At 42.8% G+C, this 21510-nt stretch overlaps 2 protein-coding genes across 16 annotated transcripts in view; both read left to right on the forward strand.

Annotated features, from left to right (window-relative positions):
* The first annotated feature begins 4437 nt into the window (after positions 1-4437).
* Positions 4438-6014, forward strand: LOC112227506 (leucine-rich repeat-containing protein 30-like). The gene is made up of 2 exons (XM_024392318.1): positions 4438-4712; positions 5426-6014. Exons 1-2 carry the CDS (start codon positions 4438-4440, stop codon positions 6012-6014), a joined length of 864 nt encoding a protein of 287 aa, XP_024248086.1.
* A 14837-nt stretch (positions 6015-20851) lies between these two features.
* LOC112227775 (receptor-type tyrosine-protein phosphatase mu-like) overlaps positions 20852-21510 on the forward strand; it is a 316891-nt gene continuing 316232 nt past the window's right edge. For 11 of the 15 annotated variants that reach the window (XM_042308522.1, XM_042308533.1, XM_042308525.1 and 8 more), the window contains exon 1: positions 20853-21147. In XM_042308522.1, coding sequence (XP_042164456.1) covers positions 21075-21147 — 73 coding nt within the window. In that variant the 5' untranslated portion in view covers positions 20853-21074. Of the gene's footprint in view, positions 21148-21510 lie in introns of all 15 variants that reach the window. The other 4 variants (XM_042308521.1, XM_042308523.1, XM_042308526.1 and 1 more) reach the window with 1 other exon arrangement.

A 21510-nucleotide genomic window follows, 5' to 3' on the forward strand; every position in this document is an offset into this window, starting at 1 on the left:
CTGTGTTTCACCAGAAGGCAAGCCATAGGGTTCAAACATAAAACGTATCAGTAGCCAACTCTGCCTGCTTGTGAATGCGTGACCAATCTCCAAATCCCAACAAACATAAACACAAACCCCTATCAAACTTTCCCCAAAACTTGGCAAGGAAAGCTATGCAAATAAGGTCCTCAGTCAAGACACTGCACGTGGATAATTGGCATTCATAATTTCCCGACAACACCAGAATAACTAGCTGGTAGCACATAATCAGCTACCAGACACTCTTCCCTGTCTTGAATCTATTTCCCGGGATAAACACGGCGGAACGAGGCGGTTTGTGATCAACCGCCAGTGGTGATAGCTAATCTGATCCCGGCAGGTACAACACCAACACAAACCATGCATGAACAATACTTTCAAAGAGACCCATCTCTCGTCTGCTGACTCTTAGTTTATTTCAGTCCATCCAATCAGAGACAGTAAGTTTATTTCAGTCCATACGATCAGAGACAGTAGCCAGGGAATTGGGTGCTGCTTCTTCCAAAATCTTCCCCTAGGGAAAACAATGATCTGGCTTTGATTACAGGATTTCGGGATTCCCCAGGGCCAGGAATAATCCTTCCTGCTTTTTTTCCGTCGGAGAGGGGGCATCCTGAGCTTATCAGTGGCACCATGCTCAATGATAGCCGAAAGGCCTGAGTGATAAGATTCCTGTCTCTCTCTGTCATTCTGCATCAATACCAGCACCCTACCTGCAGACTGCTAGTGCTTCCAGTATATGGCATAAACCAGAAAGACAGATCTTTGGATATACAATGCACCAGTAATGTTGCTTTTACAGCGCAGTGCAATCTTTTTATGTTGATCTCATGATTGATAAATTATTATTGAAAAAGTGAGGATGGTGAAATTAAATCTGGAACAGGTATCCCCTGTCTTCTCATGCAGGAATAACAACAGTAGAGATGCGATTATTTTGATAATTTTCTGTTTCTCAAAACTGTGCTCACTGGATTAGATATTAATTGATGAACATGACCTATATATTAATGTGTGTAGTCCATAGAGACAGTTGTCGGAAGTTTACATACACCTTAGCCAAATACATTTAAACTCAGTTTTTCACAATTCCTGACATTTAATCCTAGTAAAAAGTCCCTGTAGGTCAGTTAGGATCACCACTTTATTTTAAGAATGTGAAATGTCAGAATAATAGTAGAGATAATGTAGTGGTCTGGGTGTAGCTGGTGCAGAGGAGTCAGGGGCAGGACAGCAGAGATGAGTAACACAAGTAACTTTACTCAAATATTCCAATAACATGTCGTAACACCGAGCCCACAATAACGGACCGAACATACATAAAACAATCACGCACAAAAACCATGGGGAAAACAGAGGGTTAAATAATGAACATGTAATTGGGGAATTGAAACCAGGTGTATAAAACAAAGACAAAACAAATGGAAAATGAAAAGTGGATTGGCGATGGCTAGAAGGTCGGTGACATCGACCGCCGAACTCCTCCCAAAAAGGAGAGGGACCGACTTCGGTAGAAGTCGTGACAGAGAATGACTTATTTCATATTTTATTTCTTTCATCACATTCCCAGTGGGTCAGAAGTTTACACACACTCAATTAGTATTTGGTAGCATTACCTTTACATTTCTTCACTTGGGTCAACCGTTTCGGGTAGCCTTCCACAAACTTCCCACAATAAGTTGGGTGAATTTTGGCCCATTCCTCCCGATAGAGCTGGTGTAACTGAGTCAGGTATGTAGGCCTCCTTGCTCGCACAAGCTTTTTCAGTTCTGCCCACAAATTTTCTATAAATTTGAGGTCAGGGCTTTGTGATGGCCACTCCAATACCTTGACTTTGATGTCATTAAGCCATTTTGCCACAACTTTGGAAGTATGCTTGGGTTCATTGTCCATTTGGAAGACCCATTTGCGACAAAGCTTTAACTTCCTGACTGATGTCTTGAGATGTTGCTTCAATATATCCACATAATTTTCTTTCCTCATGATGTAATCTATTTTGTGAAGTGCACCAGTCCCTCCTGCAGCAAAGCACCCCCACAACATGATGCTGCCACCCAGGTGCTTCACGGTTGGGATGGTGTTCTTCGGCTTGCAAGCCTCCCCCTTTTCCCTCCAAACATAACGATGGTCATTATGGCCAAACAGTTCCATTTTTGTTTCATCAGACCAGAAGACCATTTCTCAAAAAAGTACGATCTTTGACCCCATGTGCAGTTGCAAACCGTAGTATGGCTTTTTTATGGCGGTTTTGGAGCAGTGGCTTCTTCCTTGCTGAGCAGCCTTTCAGGTTATGTCGATATAGGACTCGTTTTACTGTGGATCTAGATACTTTTGTACCTCTTTTCTCCAGCATCTTCGCAAGGTCCTTTGCTGCTGTTCTGGGATTGATTTGCACTTTTCTCACCAAAGTACTTCATCTCTAGGAGACAGAATTCATCTCCTTCCTGAGCGGTATGATGGCTGCGTGGTCCCATGGTATTTATACTTGTGTGGTACCTTCAGGTGTTTGGAAATTGCTTCCAAGGATGAACCAGACTTTTGGAGGTCTACAATTTATTTTCTGAGGTCTTGGCTGATTTCTGTTGATTTTCGCATGATTTCAAGCAGAGGCACTGAGTGTGAAGGTAGGCCTTGAAATACATCCACTGGTACACCTCCAATTGACTCAAATGATGTCAATTAGCCCATCAGAAGCTTCTAAAGCCATGACATAATTTTCTGGAATTTTCCAAGCTGTTTAAAGGCACAGTCAATTTAGTGTATGTAAAGTTCTGACCCACTGGAATTGTGATACAGTGAATTATAAGTGAAATAATCTGTCTGTAAACAATTGTTGGAAAATGACATGTGTCATGCACAAAGTAGATGTCCTAACCGACTTGCCAAAACTATAGTTTGTTAACAAGACATTTGTGGAGTGGTTGAAAAACGAGTTTTACTGACTCCATCCTAAGTGTATGTAAACTTCCGACTTCAACTGTAGTCACCTTAGCCTTGACACCCTGCTTTATTGGTTCAGATATTCAGACAGTGAACTGCCTTGTTCAACTGTAGCGCTAAAAAGTCTTCAAGTCAAATATGTTTATTTTACTTCTCTGTTTTGGTTTGAGGGGGAGGAGGTGGGAGTGGGGGGCTAAGGGAGTATATTTAAGGCTGAATGAATGAGGCACTCAGTTTGTGGGTCAAATTGTCAAGTGAGTTGCATTTCCCGAGGAATTCCACTAACGCCGGTACCCGGGGTCCTTTGAGCTTTGACACGCACAGTTAGTTCATGAAAATAAGTTTGATTTAAACATGCATTGTGTAGGCCTATAGAACGCTGAATAGTACAGTAATGCGGTTTCAAGTGTCTTACAGGTCTCCAATGGCATTTGAGATAATTAATAACTTCAATGACAGCAGGACACACTCTGAGATTTAGACTAATGCTCTTGGTTCTGAGCCAAATACCAGAGCCCCATTTGTAACTCAGTGCATGTCTCTCCATACCTCCTGCAAAGAGGGTGACTTTTGACTTTGATAATGTCCTACTCCTAGTTCTATGTGTGCTTAGGGTTGAAGGACAAACTAACCCCAGCTATCCAGTGGATTAGAATGTGACTCATACGTGACTCCAACATGTGTTAGATCCAAGACCCACATCACAATTCATTATTGGTGCCAAACAAGTGTGTTAATATTTATTGAACCTTTATTTAACTAGACAAGTCAGTTATGACCAAATTCTTATTTACAATGACGACCAACCCCTGGCCAAACCCGGACAACGCTGGGCCAATTGTGCGCTGCCCTACGGGACTCCCAATCACGGCCGGATGTGATACAGCCTGGATTTGAACCAGGGACTGTAGTGACGCCTCTGTGCCTTTGACCGCTGTGCCACTCGGGAGCCAAAGGAAATTGGTATTGGTATTTTTGGTATTTTATTTTATTAGTCCACTATTGATACATTCCCAAAATCTTTAAAAGAAAATGAATATCTACAAAGAAAGTCCCCTACCGTCTACAACCCTGTTGGGGTACTGGACAGCCCCTCAGCGGGGGGATGAAACTTAGTAAGTGTGGCTGTGGTGGTGGTGCTGCCCAGTCACTGTGGGCTAGCGGTTGGTTTTAGCCACCTGCTCCTTCTCCTCTTGTCAGCACAGATCCTCAGAGCTGTCCCCTGGACAAATACACACATTTTTACTGCTCTGCTACACACCACGACACTTGGCCAGCACTTACAGAGTGGATATCCAGCGACATTTATTATCCAAAAGTGAGAATGTCCACAGTCTATGCTGACTGTCCCAGCTCTGCCCAAAGCTGCTAGCTGCCAAACCTACTGGTCTAGGTGGTTCTGTAGCTAAGGCTTCTGGGTAATGCTCTTGGACATCTTGTTGTCTAGACATTGGGAATCCTGCTGAAGAAGTATCAATGGAAGCCAAGCAGTCCAAGGAGGAGGAGATGAAGAGACAGGTGAGGAAGAGTGCCGGGCGTGAGGACAGCTTGACGTCAGTGGAGCGGATCCCCAACCACACATACAAACAGTGGGGCTACAGCAGGCTGAGCCTAGCCCGCCTCAGCCTCAAGGAACCCCCAGAGGAACTGTGGGATGTGACGAAGCTTGAGAAGCTCAATCTGTCGTTGAACTGCCTACGGGCTCTGCCCCCCGCCCTTAGCATCCTCAGCAACCTGGTGGTCCTCAACCTGTGGGGGAACCAGCTGGCCAGATCCTTCAAACACCCACAAACAGGGAAATCAATCCCAATCAAAGGTGTTATTACGTGCTCCACTAAGGCAGTTATTTATCTTATAACTTGTCCTTGTGGTAAAAATTATGTGGGTAAAACAAAGTGCAAATTAAAAGTACGTATCTCAGAGCATCGTAGCACCATTAGGTGCAAAAACTTGACTTATCCAGTTGCGGCCCACTTTTTGGAGAAGGCCACTCGATTTTGTCTCTGCGTTATATTGGCATAGAACATGTCACCCTCCCTAGGACAGGGGGTGATCTTGATCATTTATTGTTAAAACGAGAGGCTGCCTGGATCTTTAACTTAAAGACCCTTGCTCCCTTCGGTCTCAACGTAGACTTTGATCTGAAGCCATTCTTGTGATTATTGTGACTTTGCCATTGTAATTGTTTGTAAGCTTGTGTAGTCTAAAATGAATCTATGATCATATGCTATCCATTTGTTGGTTGTATGCTGTTCTTTGCCATTTTAATATTTGAGAATTAACCAATGATATTAGGCCACTCTTGGCCATGATTACAGACACGTGTCTTTTGGCACTATATAAATGAGTAATCCCGCAGTGTTTGTAATTATACCACGATGAAGACAGCTTGGCTGTCGAAACGTTGGTAATTACATTTTTGCATCTGAGCTCCTAGAGTGTGCGGCTCTCTTTTATTTTCAAGGAACCAGCTGACCAGCCTACCCCCGGAGATCGGCCAACTCAGGCACCTCCGTGTCCTGTTCTGCTACCGCAACCAGCTGACTGAGGTCCCAGAGGAGCTGGGAAACTGCACTAGGCTGGAGGTCCTCAGCCTGACCAACAACAAGATATCTGGCCTCCCCGCTTCCTTCACCAGCCTGACCTGCTTGCGCAAACTCAACCTCAGCCACAACAAAATTGTTCACATCCCCGGCTGCATCTACACCATGAAGAGTCTGGTGTTCCTCCACCTGGCCTGCAACAGGCTGGAGTGCATCGCCGATAGCATCGCGGCGCTGGTGGAGCTCAAGATCCTCATCGTGGAGGGGAACGAGATCCACTCGCTCCCCAAGATGATCTGCTCCCTGAGGCGCCTGGAGCTTCTCAATGTGGACTTCAACGACATCCAGAACGTGCCCCAGGAGATGCACCAGCTCAGCAGGCTGGAGAAGCTGGCCTGCCACCCCTTGGATAAGGGGCTCCACATCATGCAAAACCCCTTGCAGGAGCAAATCAAAGAAGTGCTGGAAGCAGACCTCACCACCCTGTTTAATTATCTCAAATCTAATTGAGACTGTTCCACAGAAGGAGGGAAAACTCCTGGTCTTGATCCGTGTGCATTTCATCTGGGGACCCACTTTTGGTCTCCATAAGAGAACTAATGTACTTCCATTGTTGTTGCTCATGAGTAGGATGAGATTTTGGAGTGATCCTCAACATGCATGAGAAAATGATGAGAAAAAGCTTAGATTACTATATTTTAACTTTCTGTAGATAACGAGACGATGCAAAAGACTCTGCAACTGTGATTATGCTAAAATGATTAGGCTACTAATGAAATGACTGTAGTCCTGATTCTAAGGGTGCTTATGTAGAGTTCTACCTAGCAACTCTATTCGCATAAATTGGGACATGTTATCCTTATAAACTCCTTAAAGCAACTTACAAGTGAGTGAAAGGCTCAGTGGGGCTAAACACATTGTATTGAAATAGACTTGGACTGTTGGGAGGCCGGGTTAGAGGAAATAGCTTAACGTGTAGCGGAGCTCTGACGTCAGATTCTTCACACTCTTTACCAGAGGAGTCCAGAGACGGGAAGAAGCAATGTTTCAGGTCCCGAGTGAGAACACCTAACAAAGCCAGGGGCTGTTTGTTCTTAACAAGCATTGGATTTCTCCCTCATTTGTTTTGTCTTGCTGTTGGGGGAGCGAGCCTGGTCGTTTCTCTGATCTGCTGCATATAACTTGTTGATCCCAGTTGACCTCCACTCCCCCAGCCTCTCGTTTAGCTATCTAAACTATCCTTCCAGGATTAAGATCGGGATGCTTCCATTACATCAACAAAAAGGTCAGCCTAGAGCCCAGCCGTGTTTGCTGCTGTAGTTACCGACCACGTCGTTTAAGAGCTACAAGCAAAATGTTGTTGCCAGGTTCCAACCCCAGCCAGCTTGAAGGATCACATGCTATACTGTGCACAGTCAATGGAACTACAGTCTTATCGTGGCTATTGGATTGACATCTGGATTGGAGTAGCATTTACATTTTTTAATGTAGCACCTCATTGCATCTGAAGGTAGCATTTACAAAACCAACCAAATTATGTGTTATTTGCTACCTGACTGTAAAGGAAGCTATTTTAAAATGTAGTCTTATTGCGTAGGATTGTCTTTTAGTGTGGTTTGAGCGGCAAATGACTATTTTATCTACCTGTTCTTATATAAACTGAGGTGTAAATAAACACTAGATTTATTCCCAAAACACTTTGCCTCAAATATTTCTGTGAACTCAGAAATCTCACACAACACAAAATGGTTTATGTAAAAGTGAATGTGTGTTTTAGAAACTTTGTATCAACATCATAGACATTCAACCTGTACTATTCGTGACTCCATCTCAGACAATCCATATAGACACCACACAGTGTATTTGTCACTTGCAGTAAATTGTAACTTGTGTGATATACACATTAACATTCTGATGCATATAAAGAATGTCATAGGCAAGCTTGTAAAAGTCCGTTCCCTGAGATTTACTATTCAAAACGACTATTGGGCTTGGGCATTGAGGTGAGCCACTATGATTGCTCCAGGGTGGTACATTGAGTTACAGTGACCTCTGCTGACATGCCTCGTCTTGTGCGGTTGTTTGTTTTGAATGCAATTTAGATTTGGACACGAGTAAGGATTTTCTGTCAACCCGAATGACACCTCTACAACACTTATCAAACATTAAAAGCTAATCTTCATCGAGCAGTGGCCATTAATCTCAATTGCACACAGATAGAAAGAAAAAGTTTGTCCAAGTTTTAATGCTAACCACCTTCACTAAAACGCTGAGTTCCAGTGTTCCATTTGACTAGTAAAACAGACATGGCCAACCCAGAGCCTGTTGCGTCCTCTGCAAACGAGACCCAAACCTCTCAATTACCATATACACATGCTTCTGCCAAAAACAGGGAAGTCTTCAGGTTGAGGTAATGAGTGATTGATGAGCACTGTGTTTTGCCAAGACCTACAGGAGTTGGGGTCTCCTGTTGGAATGGGCTCGACCTGTGTGGTTTTTCTGGTACTAAAAACACATACTTTTACAGCAGACTAGACCTGGCAGACTCTCTCGCTATTCCTCTCAGACACATGCTCACACACACAACATTGAAAACAAATATAGGCACCCACACGTAGGGTTTGGCCGCCAAATGACAGAAATACCTTTCACTGGTAACCGTGGATGAATGGTCCAGCAGCAGAATGAAGTGTATGTGTGTGCGTGCGTGTGCGTGCGTTTGTGTGTTAGCAGGTATTGTGTCTGTGTTGTTTTCTTGCTGGAAAGACAACTTCATCCGTGTTAGATATTAGTCCATGAAACTTTCCTCCTAAACCAATTTTTTCCCATAATCCCCTCTGTCTTTAGTCAATAATATCTGTCTGGACAATCCGTGGCCTTCACCACCCCTGTTGCCACTGTTACACATACAGCTACATTATCAAACATTGGAGACAAGTCCAAACACATCCGCTAGTGTACTGCACTGGATGATCTTCATGCCATGGGATGTGTTGGATGAAAACTCTCACAACCTCCAAACACCTTTCCGACACCCTCTCTGCTCTCTAAAGAAAAGCAAAGAGTGAATTAGACAGTGTGTGGTACAAGCTCGGACAAATGCACATTCCTCTCTGTCTCCTCCTCTCCGCCTCCTCAGGCCTTGTGTCATCCAGCCTCTGAGCGAATAATGAATGGGTTCCATTGTGTTCCGGCTCTTATCTAGGGGCTTTTCGCAAGGTTAAATGGACAGTCCCATCCCAGCCCGGGTGATTGCAGCACACTCAAGTCCTTCTTGTAGGGCAGCACGCTTTGTCCTGCTCCCTCCTCGGTAGCCTGCATCTGTGTCCTAGCTTTTCCCCTGGGATGTGGCTCATGTTGTTTCCAGGAAGAGGGGTGGGGTTGAGGGGTGATAGAGGGGGGAGCAGGGGGGCAGTTATCTGTGTTCTCTCCCTGGGTGAAGAGAGAAAGATGCTCCTGGCTCGCTATCTTTCGTCCATCTCTCTTCCTTGTTTCCTTTCTCCTGTTCTCTAAGGCCGCTGATTAAACCACTTTATCTTGGTCACCCTGTGTTCCATTGTCCTGAAGGAGCAGACCTGTTTAGTGTTGAGGTAACCTCTCCTCTCGTCCTTCTTTCACTCTCTCTTTCTTCCGGCTCATTCCATGCTTTGTGTTCAGTTCTAGTGCCATGCCAGCACCCATTTGTTATTCCATTTAGGACTATTAGAAGTCCAACGTTACTATGCAGTGGAGAGACTGCATGCTTGGGTTTAATGTCTGGTTTGGGGAATCAAAATGGCATAACATAAACGCTTCAACACAATTTTGTGATGTATACCTTCATTTATTTATCCACGTTTTCCTTGATATGGCATCTCAGCAAGTTAAATGAAGGGGTGGCAGGGTAGCCTAGTTATTAGAGTGTTGGACTAGTAACTGGAAGGTTGCAAGTTCAAACCCCTGAGCTGACAAGGTACAAATATGTTGTTCTGCCCCTGAACAGGCAGTTAACCCACTGTTCCTAGGCTGTCATTGAAAATAAGAATTGGATCTTAACTGACCTGCCTAGTTAAATAAAGGTAAAATGTTTTTAATTTGCTGGAGACAATTCCAAATCATTGGAAACATCTTTTCTTGTCAAGATATCTCATTAAAGGGTATCCCTCTCATCCTTTACTTTAGCTGGCTATGTGTATTGCATATAAATGAATCCCATCACAGCTAAGTGACACAAAATGTGAGAACTACGCACCCCTGTGGTAGTTTCAAATGGACAACATTTTATTTGACCTTTATTTAACTAGGAAAGTCAGTTAAGAAAAAAATCTTATTTTCAATGACTGCCAGGAATAGTGGGTTAACTGCCAGGGGCAGAAAAACAGATTTGTACCTTGTCAGCTCAGGAATTTGAACTTGCAACCTTTTGGTTACTAGTCCAACACTCTAACCACTAGGCTACGCTGCCACCCCCCAAAATTTCCTCAATTAGGTTGCCATGGAGAACCCAGAACATTTCAAACGTTGCCCTAACAAATCAGCACACTTGTCCATCCCCTGAAATATTGGAGCCATTCTCAGTTCACACAAACACATGTCGATGTGTCTATAACAACTTAATCCTGTCCATGTACAGTATCTCCTTTCAGAAGTTTTCAATCATCAAGACATGTTGTAATCTTTCTGCTATGACGAGAGTCTAATTTATTTCTTTTGTCTTGTCTGCATATGTCTGCATCCTACTGCTGGCAAGCTGAGCAGGGTTGGTCCTGGTCAGTCTCTGGATGGGAGACTAGATGCTGCTGGAAGTGGTGCTTGAGGGTCAGTAGGAGGCACCCTTCCCTCTGGTCTAAAAAAAAATATCCCAATTCCCCAGGGCAGTGTTTGGAAACATTGCTTTGTGTAGGGTGCGTCCCTTTTGGATGGGATGTTAAACGAGTGACCTGACTCTCTGTGGTCACTAAAGATCCCATGGCACTTATTGTAAGACTAGGGGTGTTAATCCTGGTGTCCTGGCTAAATTCCCAGTCTGGTCTTTATACTGTACCATCTTGGCCACCTAATCATCCCCAGCTTAAAATTGTCTCTTTCATCTCTCCTGTAACTATTCCTCAGGTTGTTGCTGTAAATGAGAATGTGTTCTCAGTCAACTTACCTGGTAAAATAAGGTTAAAAAATGTACACACTAACTTGCATGGAAAGAGTATAAGCAAAACAGACACTAATCCTAGTGGGATGATATCTCTTTCAGGAATTGTATCAATTTTTTCTGGAACTCACATTCAGCTGGCTGGACACCCTGACATTTTCTTTGGTCAATGTATAACATGTCTGGGCAAAACTATGCCACTGTGAGCAATTCACTTAGCAGGAAAGTCATCACTTATTTGGGTTTGGTTGCACAAGATGAGCTGTGAATCCTATGTGTTAGATAGTCAGATGATGGTGGGATACAAAAGAGAGCAAGAAAATGTCAGTGGCAGGGGCTGAGGATTTCACAGTACAGTCAGGTGACAGCACCAACATCAGCACTAACATTGGGTTCATTATGCACCAAATGGAAGAAAATGGACTGAAACAGGAGGGATGGACTACCTACCTGCATTTGTCCAATAAGAAATGTTCATCTTAATGTTCTCTGGCAAAATGTTTAAAAACATTTTATGTTGCATGCCCTAATGAAGACGATCCAGGGTCGTGTTCAGTATCGCACACAGGAGCAAAATGTTTTGCAAAATTATTTTAAATCTGTGTTCTTATTGGACAAGATCGGGTGATAACTCCCCTTTTCACTCAGTTGAAAAAAAAATCTCCCACCTGCTGAACAAGACCTCAAAGAATCTGGAAGGCTAACAGCACTGTATAGGTCCTGAGATTATCACCATGAACAACATAGTTTGTCTCACTGTTGTTTTACATGATAAGGAAGCACTGTTTTGTCACCTTGACATTTAGATATTGTACCTTGACGGTTAGTTATCCACTGTATCCATACATTTTACAGATAGCAGTGTAGGAATCCATAGTGATGAAATTGTCTGAAAATTGTCTCACCTTTTTGCTCGTCATTGTCATTAACAATTTCATGTTGTGTATGTCCTGAGCTCAATCTCATTATCCCTCACTTTTATCAGGAGGACATTTTAGTATTGATTTTCTCATGCAGAGTACGTAATTACATATGAAAATGTCACGGCTTTATGCCCCTGAACAATTGTGAAGCAGGCGACTGGGATGACTAGGGTTTAAGCTGAGATAAGGTGAGGTAGAGCAGGTCTGCTAATCAGTCTCTGCCTTCCTTCCTGCCTGCCTGGCCCAAAAACGAACTCAAGGACAAAACTGCATCACTGAGCAGTTAAAAATGTACAGGATGAGACCGTGGCCCTGTTCTAATCCCTTTCAAATGCACCGTTCCTTCTTTCAATGAAGAAATCTCTGATCTGACACTGTAAAATAGGGGAAAGCAACGGGGTGGAAACCCTGTTTTTTCCGGATCTAGAAGGATGCATTTAGAAGGGACTCAAACAGGGTTCTTCAGTTGCTCTACAGCAGGGGTGTCAAACTCATTCCACTGAAATGTGTCTGCAGGTTTTTGTTTTTTCCTTTCAATTAAGACCTAAACAATCAGGTGAGAGGAGTTCCTTACTATTCTCAACAAAAATATTAACGCAACATGTAAAGTGTTGGTCCCATGTTTCATGAGCTGAAATAAAAGATCCCAGAAATGTTCCATCAGCACAAAAAGCTTATTTGTCTCAAATTTTGTGCACAAATTTGTTTACGTCCCTGTTACTGAGCATTTCTCCTTTGCCAAGATAATCCATCCACCTGACAGGTTTTGGCCTATCAAGAAGCTGATTAAACAGCATGATCATTACACAGGTGCACCTTGTGCTGGGGACATTAACAGTCCACTCTAAAATGTGCAGTTCTGTCACACAACACAATGCCACAGATGTCTCAAGTTTTGAGGGAGTGTGCAATTGGCAGGAATGTCCACCAGAACTGTAATGTTCATTTCTCTACCATAAGCCGCCTCCAATGTTGTTCTAGAGAATTTGGCAGTACGTCCAACCGGCCTCACAACTGCAGACCAGCCCAGGACCTCCACATCCGGCTTCTTACCTGTGGGATCGTCTGAGACAAGCCACCCGGACTGCTGATGTATCTGAGGAGTATGTCTGTCTGTAATAAAGCCCTTTTGTGGGAAAAAAAACTAATTCTGATTGGCTGGGCCTGGCTCCCCAGTGGTTGGGCCTAGGTGGCTGCCCCCCTGCCCAGTCATGTGAAATCTATAGATAAGGGCCTAGTGAATTTAATTAAATTGACTGATATCCTTATATGAACAGTAACAGTAAAATTGTTGAAATTGTTGCGTTTATATTTTTGTTCGGTATAATTAGTGACCTTAATTCATCAATCAAGTACAAGGGTAAAGCGAAAACCCGCCGACACTTGGCCCTCCGTGGAATGACTTTGACCCGTGCTCTATAGCAGGGTTTCCCAAAATCGGTCCTGCTTGATGATGAGTTGGTCATTTGAATCAGCTGTGTAGTGGTAGGGCACAAAACAAAATGTGCACCCGGGGGGCCCCAGGACTCTGTTGCATGAACAATTCCTGACTCATTCAGCCTGAATATTCCCCCTAGTGCATCAATTCCCCAGCAGAATGTCAACAAGCTGCCATTCACAGTAGTGTTTTTATGACTGAGAGCCTATCTCTGTATGATGTCTAACTACACATCAGCCTGAGTCAACAGCTCTCATATAAATGTGGGCCTCCATAAAACAAAGAGTTGTCTTTTATTGGGTCCTTGTTTGAGATGGTGTCCGTTTAGTCTGTCTCTGATCCTTCTTTAGCACACAGTCCGTGGCCTTATGAGTTCACATAGTATGTCATGAACAAAGAAACGGTATCTCTCCAAATCAGTGGAGTTAGTAGCTACACAAGAAAATCTGTTCATTTTGCATTACTCTACAACTCTGTGAATGACAGATACAGATGTACTGTATAGGGTTGGGGTCCTTCTGAAGGAGTAAGATGCAATACCCAAAACCACCACCACATGCAGTGGGTCCAGGGAGCAAGCAGCCTGAGCAGAATGGAGCACTTTGGGAATTCTGTAGAACATGCATTTTTTCAATCCTAGGATGTGCTTGAGCCAAGCCCATGCTTATTTTCCATATTATGTGTCTAGGTGCTGTGATTTTATGGGACACGTAAATCTGACTGCCCTTTGCTTGTAGAGCTAAATAAAAGGGCAACAGTGGTCTCAAGGAATCTCCTGGCAAAGCTATTAGAACAATTCACTGGCACAGTTGAGTATCTATTTTTACATCACACTTCCTAGTAGCCTGCTCTTATAACTATTTGGTCACATGGCTCCTGTGTTGCGGCTTACTTTTGAATTGTTTAGAAAAGTAGATAACTTTATTACTTGCATAATGTTACTTGGATGATTGGCGATTAGATAACTTTATTACTTGCATAATGTTACTTGGATGACTGGCGATTAGATAACTTTATTACTTGCATAATATAATTTAATTTTCAAGACATCAATGTAGCAGTAGAATAAATATCACAATATCGGAATATAACTTTAAAAAAAAAAATCAATGTAGGCTACAGCAGAACACACAATATATAGGCTCACTGCCTATGTGATAATATGAAGCACATATTCAGATTACCTTCACAGTACCGAACAAGTTTATAAAGGAAAAAAAGTACCCTACCTTAGTTTTCAAAACCACCCACAATGACTATCCCCATGTCAAGTCCATTTAACTCCTGAGAGTCAACTTCTTGCTCTCAAAGCCATGAGCGGGCCTGTGGCTGTGACATTTAGCCTCTTTCTAAGGCTGTTCTGAAGACTCTGGCTGTGGTGTCTATTTTTTTTCATTTTGAGTGTTAACTATTACCTGGGTGTCCTCTTTAGCCTTGTCGACAAGGCTTGCTGCCACCAAATGCGCCTTGGTTCGGGCATGTTCAAAAACCTTTTTTCTGAGGGCTCTTTGTTTTTTAAATTTTTTATGTCTGAGTCATAGGATGTTAATTGACTGTACATCCCACCCACTCTATTGCCAGTTGAATCCCTCCAGTCATTTCTAGAGCCAAGCTCCCTACCTTTTTGCATGTTGTACGGCCAAACTTTTAAATCTGCATGACAAGCCAGTGGTTATACGTTTGCTTGTTCTTGAATGGCAAATTGCACTTGCTCCAAGCACTTTGTCGGTGGGTGCACTGCAACGCTCCACTCCAGGTCCCCACCTCTCCCGCTGAGTCTGACTCGCTAGTAGGCCTACTAGCTAGTGGAGGTGCCGGTGGTCATGCTGAACTGACGGGATTAGCAGTGTTGCTAACCTGCCTAAATGACTACCGACCCGTAGCACTCACATTGGTAGCCATGAAGTGCTTTGAAAGACTGGTCATGGCTCACATCAACAGCATTATCCCAGAAACCCTAGACCCACTCCAATTTGCATACCACCCCAACAGATCCACAGATGATGCAATCTCTATTGCACTCCACACTGCCCTTTCACACCTGGACAAAAGGAGCACATATGTGAGAATGCTATTCATTGACTATAGCTCAGCGTTCAACACCATAGTGCCCTCAAAGCTCATCACTAAGCTTAGGACCCTGGGACTAAACACCTCCCTCTGCAACTGGATCCTGGACTTCCTGACGGGCCACCCCCAGGTGGTAAGGGTAGGTAACAACACACCCACCACGCTGATCCTCACCACGGGGGCCCCTCAGGGGTGCATGCTCAGTCCCCTCCTGCACTCCCTGTTCACTCATGACTGCACGGCCAGGCACGACTTCAACACCATCATTAATTTGCCGACGAGACAACAGTGGTAGGCCTGATTACCGACAACGATGAGACAGCCTATAGGGAGAAGGTCTGTGTGGTGACTGTGTGGTGCAAGGACAACAACCTCTCCCTCAACGTGATCAAGACAAAGGAGATGATTGTGGACTACAGGAAAAGGAGGACCGAGCACACCCCCATTCTCATCTACGGGGCTGTAGTGGAGCAGGTTGAGAGCTTCAAGTTCCTTGGCGTCCACATCACGAACAAACTAACATGGTCCAAGCACACCAAGACAGTCGTGAAGAGGGCAAGACAAAACATATTCCCCCTCAGGAGACTGAAAAGATTTGGCATGGGTCCTCAGATTCTCAAAAGGTTTTACAGCTGCACCATCGAGATAATCCTGACAGGTTGCATCACTGCCTGGTATGGCAACTGCTCGGCCTCTGACCGGAAGTCACTACAGAGGGTAGTGCGTACGGCCCAGTACATCACCGGGGCCAAGCTTCCTGCCATCCAGAACCTCTATACCAGGCGGTGTCAGGGGAAGGCCCAAAAAATTGTCAAAGACTCCAGCCACCTTAGTCATAGACTATTTTCTCCGCTACCGCACGGGAAGAAGTACCGGAGCGCCAAGTCTACGTCCAAGAGGCTTCTTAACAGCTTCTACCCCCAAGCCATAAGACTCCTGAACATCTAATCAAATGGCTACCCAGACTATTTTAGGTATTTTCTAAAAACTGCATTGTTGGTTAAGGGCTTGTAAGTAAGCAGTTCACTGTAAGGTCTACACCTTTTGTATTTGGCGCATGTGACAAATAAAATGTGATTTGATTTGTTTACGTAGGGACCTCTTCAGTAGCTGACCACCACAACCAAGACCTGTGTCAAGATCAGTTACTTACCCCACCGGTCCTCCCCATAACCTCTATGTACAAATAAGAGAGCAGGCCTGAAATCAGTATGGCAGGATAGGATGATCACACAACAGGATCACTGTGCTTTTACATGATGGTCTTTCTGGGGAGCGTGAGAAATACAGAGGACGCAACTTGATTTAATGCTGATTGCTCTTATTAGAATGTCCAAAGTGCGAACAGTGAAACAATTAATAAATCATGCCGTGAGAAGTACTGGATCCAGGCAAATAGGTGCCGGCAGGATCCGGCTCAAATTAAGCACTGGTAGTCTGGAAAGGCCTATGGCACATACATTTTGCAGGCATTACCTGCACATGGCCTTGCTGAGAACTGTCAACTCCACAATATAATGGAGTTGAGTGGCAATAAGTTCTGACATTTTTCTGTTATTTATTCAAAGTGTTGTATTTCTGTGATAGTCAGAGGCTGAGAAATTGGTGATTAAGCTAACGTGACATACTGGTAAGACCAAAAATGATAACCGATATGGACGATGCCATGAGACATTTAGCTCTAACTTCGGAACACTATTGGCTATAAACTCAGTTCCAATTGCATCTTAACAATAATTCTCAACATGGCATAGAGACATTGACTGGAAGCTAAATTTGTATGTATATTTCTACTTTATTTTGTTACAGTAGCTACCAATAACAAAAGTTTATCTCAATACTTGTTATATACCCTTTGTTGGCAATGACAGTGGTCAAACGTTTTCTGTAAGTCTTCACAAGGTTTTCACACACTGTTGCTGGTATTTTGGCCCATTCCTCCATGCAGATCTCCTCTAGAGCAGTGATGTTTTGGGGCTGTTGCTGGGCAACACAGACTTTCAACTCCCTCCAAAGATTTTCTATGGGGTTGAGATCTGGAGACTGGCTAGGCCACTCCAGGACCTTGAAATGCTTCTTACGAAGCCACTCCTTCATTGCCCGGGCGGTGTGTTTGGGATCATTGTCATGCTGAAAGACCCAGCCACATTTCATCTTCAATGCCCTTGCTGATGGAAGGAGGTTTTCACTCAAAATCTCACAATACATGGCCCCATTCATTCTTTCCTTTACACGGATCAGTCGTCCTGGTCCCTTTGCAGAAAAACAGCCCCAAAGCATGATGTTTCCACCCCAATGCTTCACAGTAGGTATGGTGTTCTTTGGATGCAACTCAGCATTCTTTGTCCTCCAAACACGACGAGTTGAGTTTTTACCAAAAAGTTCTATTTTGGTTTCATCTGACCATATGACACTCTCCCAATCTTCTTCTGGATCATCCAAATGCTCTCTAGCAAACTTCAGACGGGCCTGGACATGTACTGGCTTAAGCAGGGGGACCCGTCTGGCACTGTAGGATTTGAGTCCCTGGCGGCGTAGTGTGTTACTGATGGTAGGCTTTGTTACTTTGGTCCCAGCTCTCTGCAGGTCATTCACTAGTTCCCCCCCGTGTGGTTCTGGGATTTTTGCTCACCATTCTTGTGATCATTTTGACCCCACGGTTGAGATCTTGCGTGGAGCCCCAGATCGAGGGAGATTATCAGTGGTCTTGTATGTCTTCCATTTCCTAATAATTGCTCCCACAGTTGATTTCTTCAAACCAAGCTGCTTACCTATTGCAGATTCAGTCTTCCCAGGCTGGTGCAGGTCTACAATTTTTGTTTCTGGTGTCCTTTGACAGCTCTTTGGTCTTGGCCATAGTGAAGTTTGGAGTGTGACTATTTCAGGTTGTGGACAGGTGTCTTTTATACTGATAACAAGTTCAAACAGGTGCCATTAATACAGGTAACGAGTGGAGGACAGAGGAGCCTCTTAAAGAAGAAGTTTAAGGTCTGTGTGAGTCAGAAATCTTGCTTGTTTGTAGGTGACCAAATACTTATTTTCCACCATAATTTGCAAATAAATTCATAAAAACCCTACAATGTGATTTTCTGGATTTTTTTTCCATTTTGTCTGTCATAGTTGAAGTGTACCTATGATGAAAATTACAGGCCTCTCTCATCTTTTTAAGTGGGAGAACTTGCACAATTGGTGGCTGACTAAATACTTTTTTTGCCCCACTGTACCTCTGTGCCAAATGTGGTGCTTTTATCACAAAGTGTACTATCAAGTAAACATTTTCATCTTAGCGCCGCACCACTAGTATACAAAAGGGAGATTATTTATCATTCTATATTAACACAGAAATCATGGTAAATTGTTTCTTTGGGCACATTTAAAAAATATATATACTTGAATTAACTAAAGTTACTTTGAAAAATTAGTTCACTATATCAAATCAAAATCAAATCAAATCAAATTTTATTTGTCACATACACATGGTTAGCAGATGTTAGTGCGAGTGTAGCGAAATGCTTGTGCTTCTAGTTCCGACAATGCAGTAATAACCAACAAGTAATCTAGCTAACAATTCCAAAACTACTACCTTATAGACACAAGTGTAAGGGGATAAAGAATATGTACATAAAGATATATGAATGAGTGATGGTACAGAGCGGCATAGGCAAGATACAGTAGATGGTATTGAGTGCAGTATATACATATGAGATGAGTATGTAAACAAAGTGGCATAGTTAAAGTGGCTAGTGATACATGTATTACATAAGGGTACAGTAGATGATATAGAGTACAGTATATCCATATACATATGAGATGAATAATGTAGGGTATGTAAACATTATATTAGGTAGCATTGTTTAAAGTGGCTAGTGATATATTTTACATCATTTCCCATCAATTTCCATTATTAAAGTGGCTGGAGTAGATACGGATGAGCTCTAAGTAAAAGTAAAAAATTATCATATGTAAATCTGAAGTGTTACAGACTAGAAATTGCAAAAACAGATCACTGTTAACAGAATGTGTAATTTATCCTATTAAACACAACAAATATGTTTCAAGTGAGAATTAGGCACATCTGATGCCAAACAACAAAGGAAATGATTGTCTACTTTACCCATATTTTATTTTATCTAAAAAAAGCAGTGTAGTTCCACTAGTTAACTACACTGCTACATGTCAAAAAGGTAATTAACTACTGAAAACACTACCAAGATTTAAATTTAGTTCAACCACCACCAAGCTACTACAAAATGTAGTTAAAATACTAGTTGAACTACATGCAGTTCACTACTCCCCAACACTGTGTAGGATGTAACTTTTTAGGCCAGATGGGCATCTTTAAATGCCGGCTGGACCATTCTTAGGTCTTTGTTTGACATATTATAGGCCATCATACACAGCGAAGTTTGCAAATATATTCTCAGTACAGTATAAATCACACACACTTGATTAGCAATCCAATTTCTTAATTGTGTGACATATTGTATGCTCTGTCATTTTCTGATGAATGTGCTGAAACACACAACTAACAAGAAGGCTAACATTCTGCCATCAAGAGCCAGTCTAAAAGGCCTTTACCCTCAATCATTTGAAAAGCTATAGATCCAAATGTAAAATTCTCACAGATAGTGACTCCTCATTAAAATCTGTCGGTTTTGACACATTTCATTCTGCTTCGTAAATCTTGCATAATTCTGGGACAAATGATGTGCAGCTTGAACCAAAGAAGGGAGGAGCAGACATTCTCTCCAATTGGAAAATAAGGCTCAACTTCAGTCAGTCAAGCGGTCATGGTTTGAAATAATAAGTGGTGCTGTAGATGGGGGGGGGTCTTGCTTTTCTCCATTCATTTTTTCTTATATATTTTTGTGTCTTGTTTTGTTGTTGATATTCTCCATTTATTATAGTGCTGATTTGACCATGTGTGGCATCATGGTTAACATATTTCTACAACTGAGCCACTGTCACCATAGCAGTGACTGATGCCACGTTCAAGGCAGACCACTCAGAACTTATCTTTCTACAAAGAGTTTCCAAGTCGGAAATGTCTGTTTCCGAGTTGTCGTGAAAGTGGCATGACTCCCCTTTGATGTCATACAATTGGACAAAGGAGGTAAAATGTGCCATAGCCTACAATTATAACATAATAATAGGGTGTTCAGAGATATTTTAGTTTGTTTATTTGCATAGAGCCAAAAAATTGCAGTTCTGTCTTGCCTTCCCATTGCTGCGTTCACGTGCTCATCGAAGCTTCCTATTTCCTACTTATGATGTCAGAAATAGGACTACGTTTAATTAATGTGCTTTTTGGTCGGAACAATTCTTCACTAAGTTAGCTTGCTTGTTTAACATAACAACATTATCAAACTACATTTACAAACCTAATCAAAATTAGACTTAAAGTAAGGCTAATTACGACGTAGTTGTATATCATATGATTCTCAAATAAATTCGAAGCAATAAGATACACAAGATGCAAGGATTCTCCTATTAGGATCCTAAGGAATCTTCATTGGTGTGAAATGGGGCACCCCTCCCTCGTTACAACTTATCAACCACAGTTGTGCTTGAAACCAGGTTTAAGTATCTGAAAGTGAAACTTTGACTCCACAGTTTAAAAACGTGTAGGCTAGACTAAAATAGAATCTATCGGTGGGTAAGTATTTCCCGCAAGAATTCTAGCAAATTGAGGGAAAGTATGAAAGAACCAATCACTCCATCTGGATACTGAAATGGAGCTCATAATGACGCCTCTATTGGAGCGCGCACTGTCTCGAGCTTTTCTCGGAGCTTAGTGACGTCAGTTACCTCCTGGCAGCAAGCGAAGTCACTATCCGAGTGGAGGCTCTTGAAAGATACACAAGTAAACCAGTAGGAAAAGACAGACAGGGGAACACTCCCAGTAGGTACCGGGCACGTTAACTGTAAAACGGAATATTTTCCTCTATTACAGCGGAAGAGTAGAATTGATCTTACCCCGGAGCTGGGGGTAACGTTCGCGATACTCTACCGCAATGGATAGACTTTTAACTTGTCTAATTGCTGCGGGCAGCGTATTGCTTACAGTTCGAGGAGAAGTATTCAAAGGTAAGACTCATCATTTATTGTGTAGTGTATTTTGTTTGTTTGTATTGTAAAAAGCCCAGGAATTTGAAGTAGCCTATGATAACGGGTCTGTCGCGCTTTCCGTCGAAGAACGCATTCCGAAGTTCGTTGTCTTGAAGGCAGTCCAGTGCCTCTAGCAGTACAACATCCAAGTTTTCTGGCGAAAAGCCTGTAACATTATAATGTTACTTCCTACGCATTTATTGTTCGACAGAGAAATTCGTGTATGGCTAGTTCGAATAGGGTGGTTTGATGTCCCTTTGATCAGTAAATAGCTCTAGTGTAAACAGACCGACGTGCCCCATCCCAGCGCATTGGAAACTTTTATAATGTAGTCAGCGCTGT

Source organism: Oncorhynchus tshawytscha, linkage group LG29 (assembly GCF_018296145.1).
Source record: "Oncorhynchus tshawytscha isolate Ot180627B linkage group LG29, Otsh_v2.0, whole genome shotgun sequence".
In the NCBI taxonomy this organism is placed as follows: Eukaryota; Metazoa; Chordata; class Actinopteri; order Salmoniformes; family Salmonidae; genus Oncorhynchus; species Oncorhynchus tshawytscha.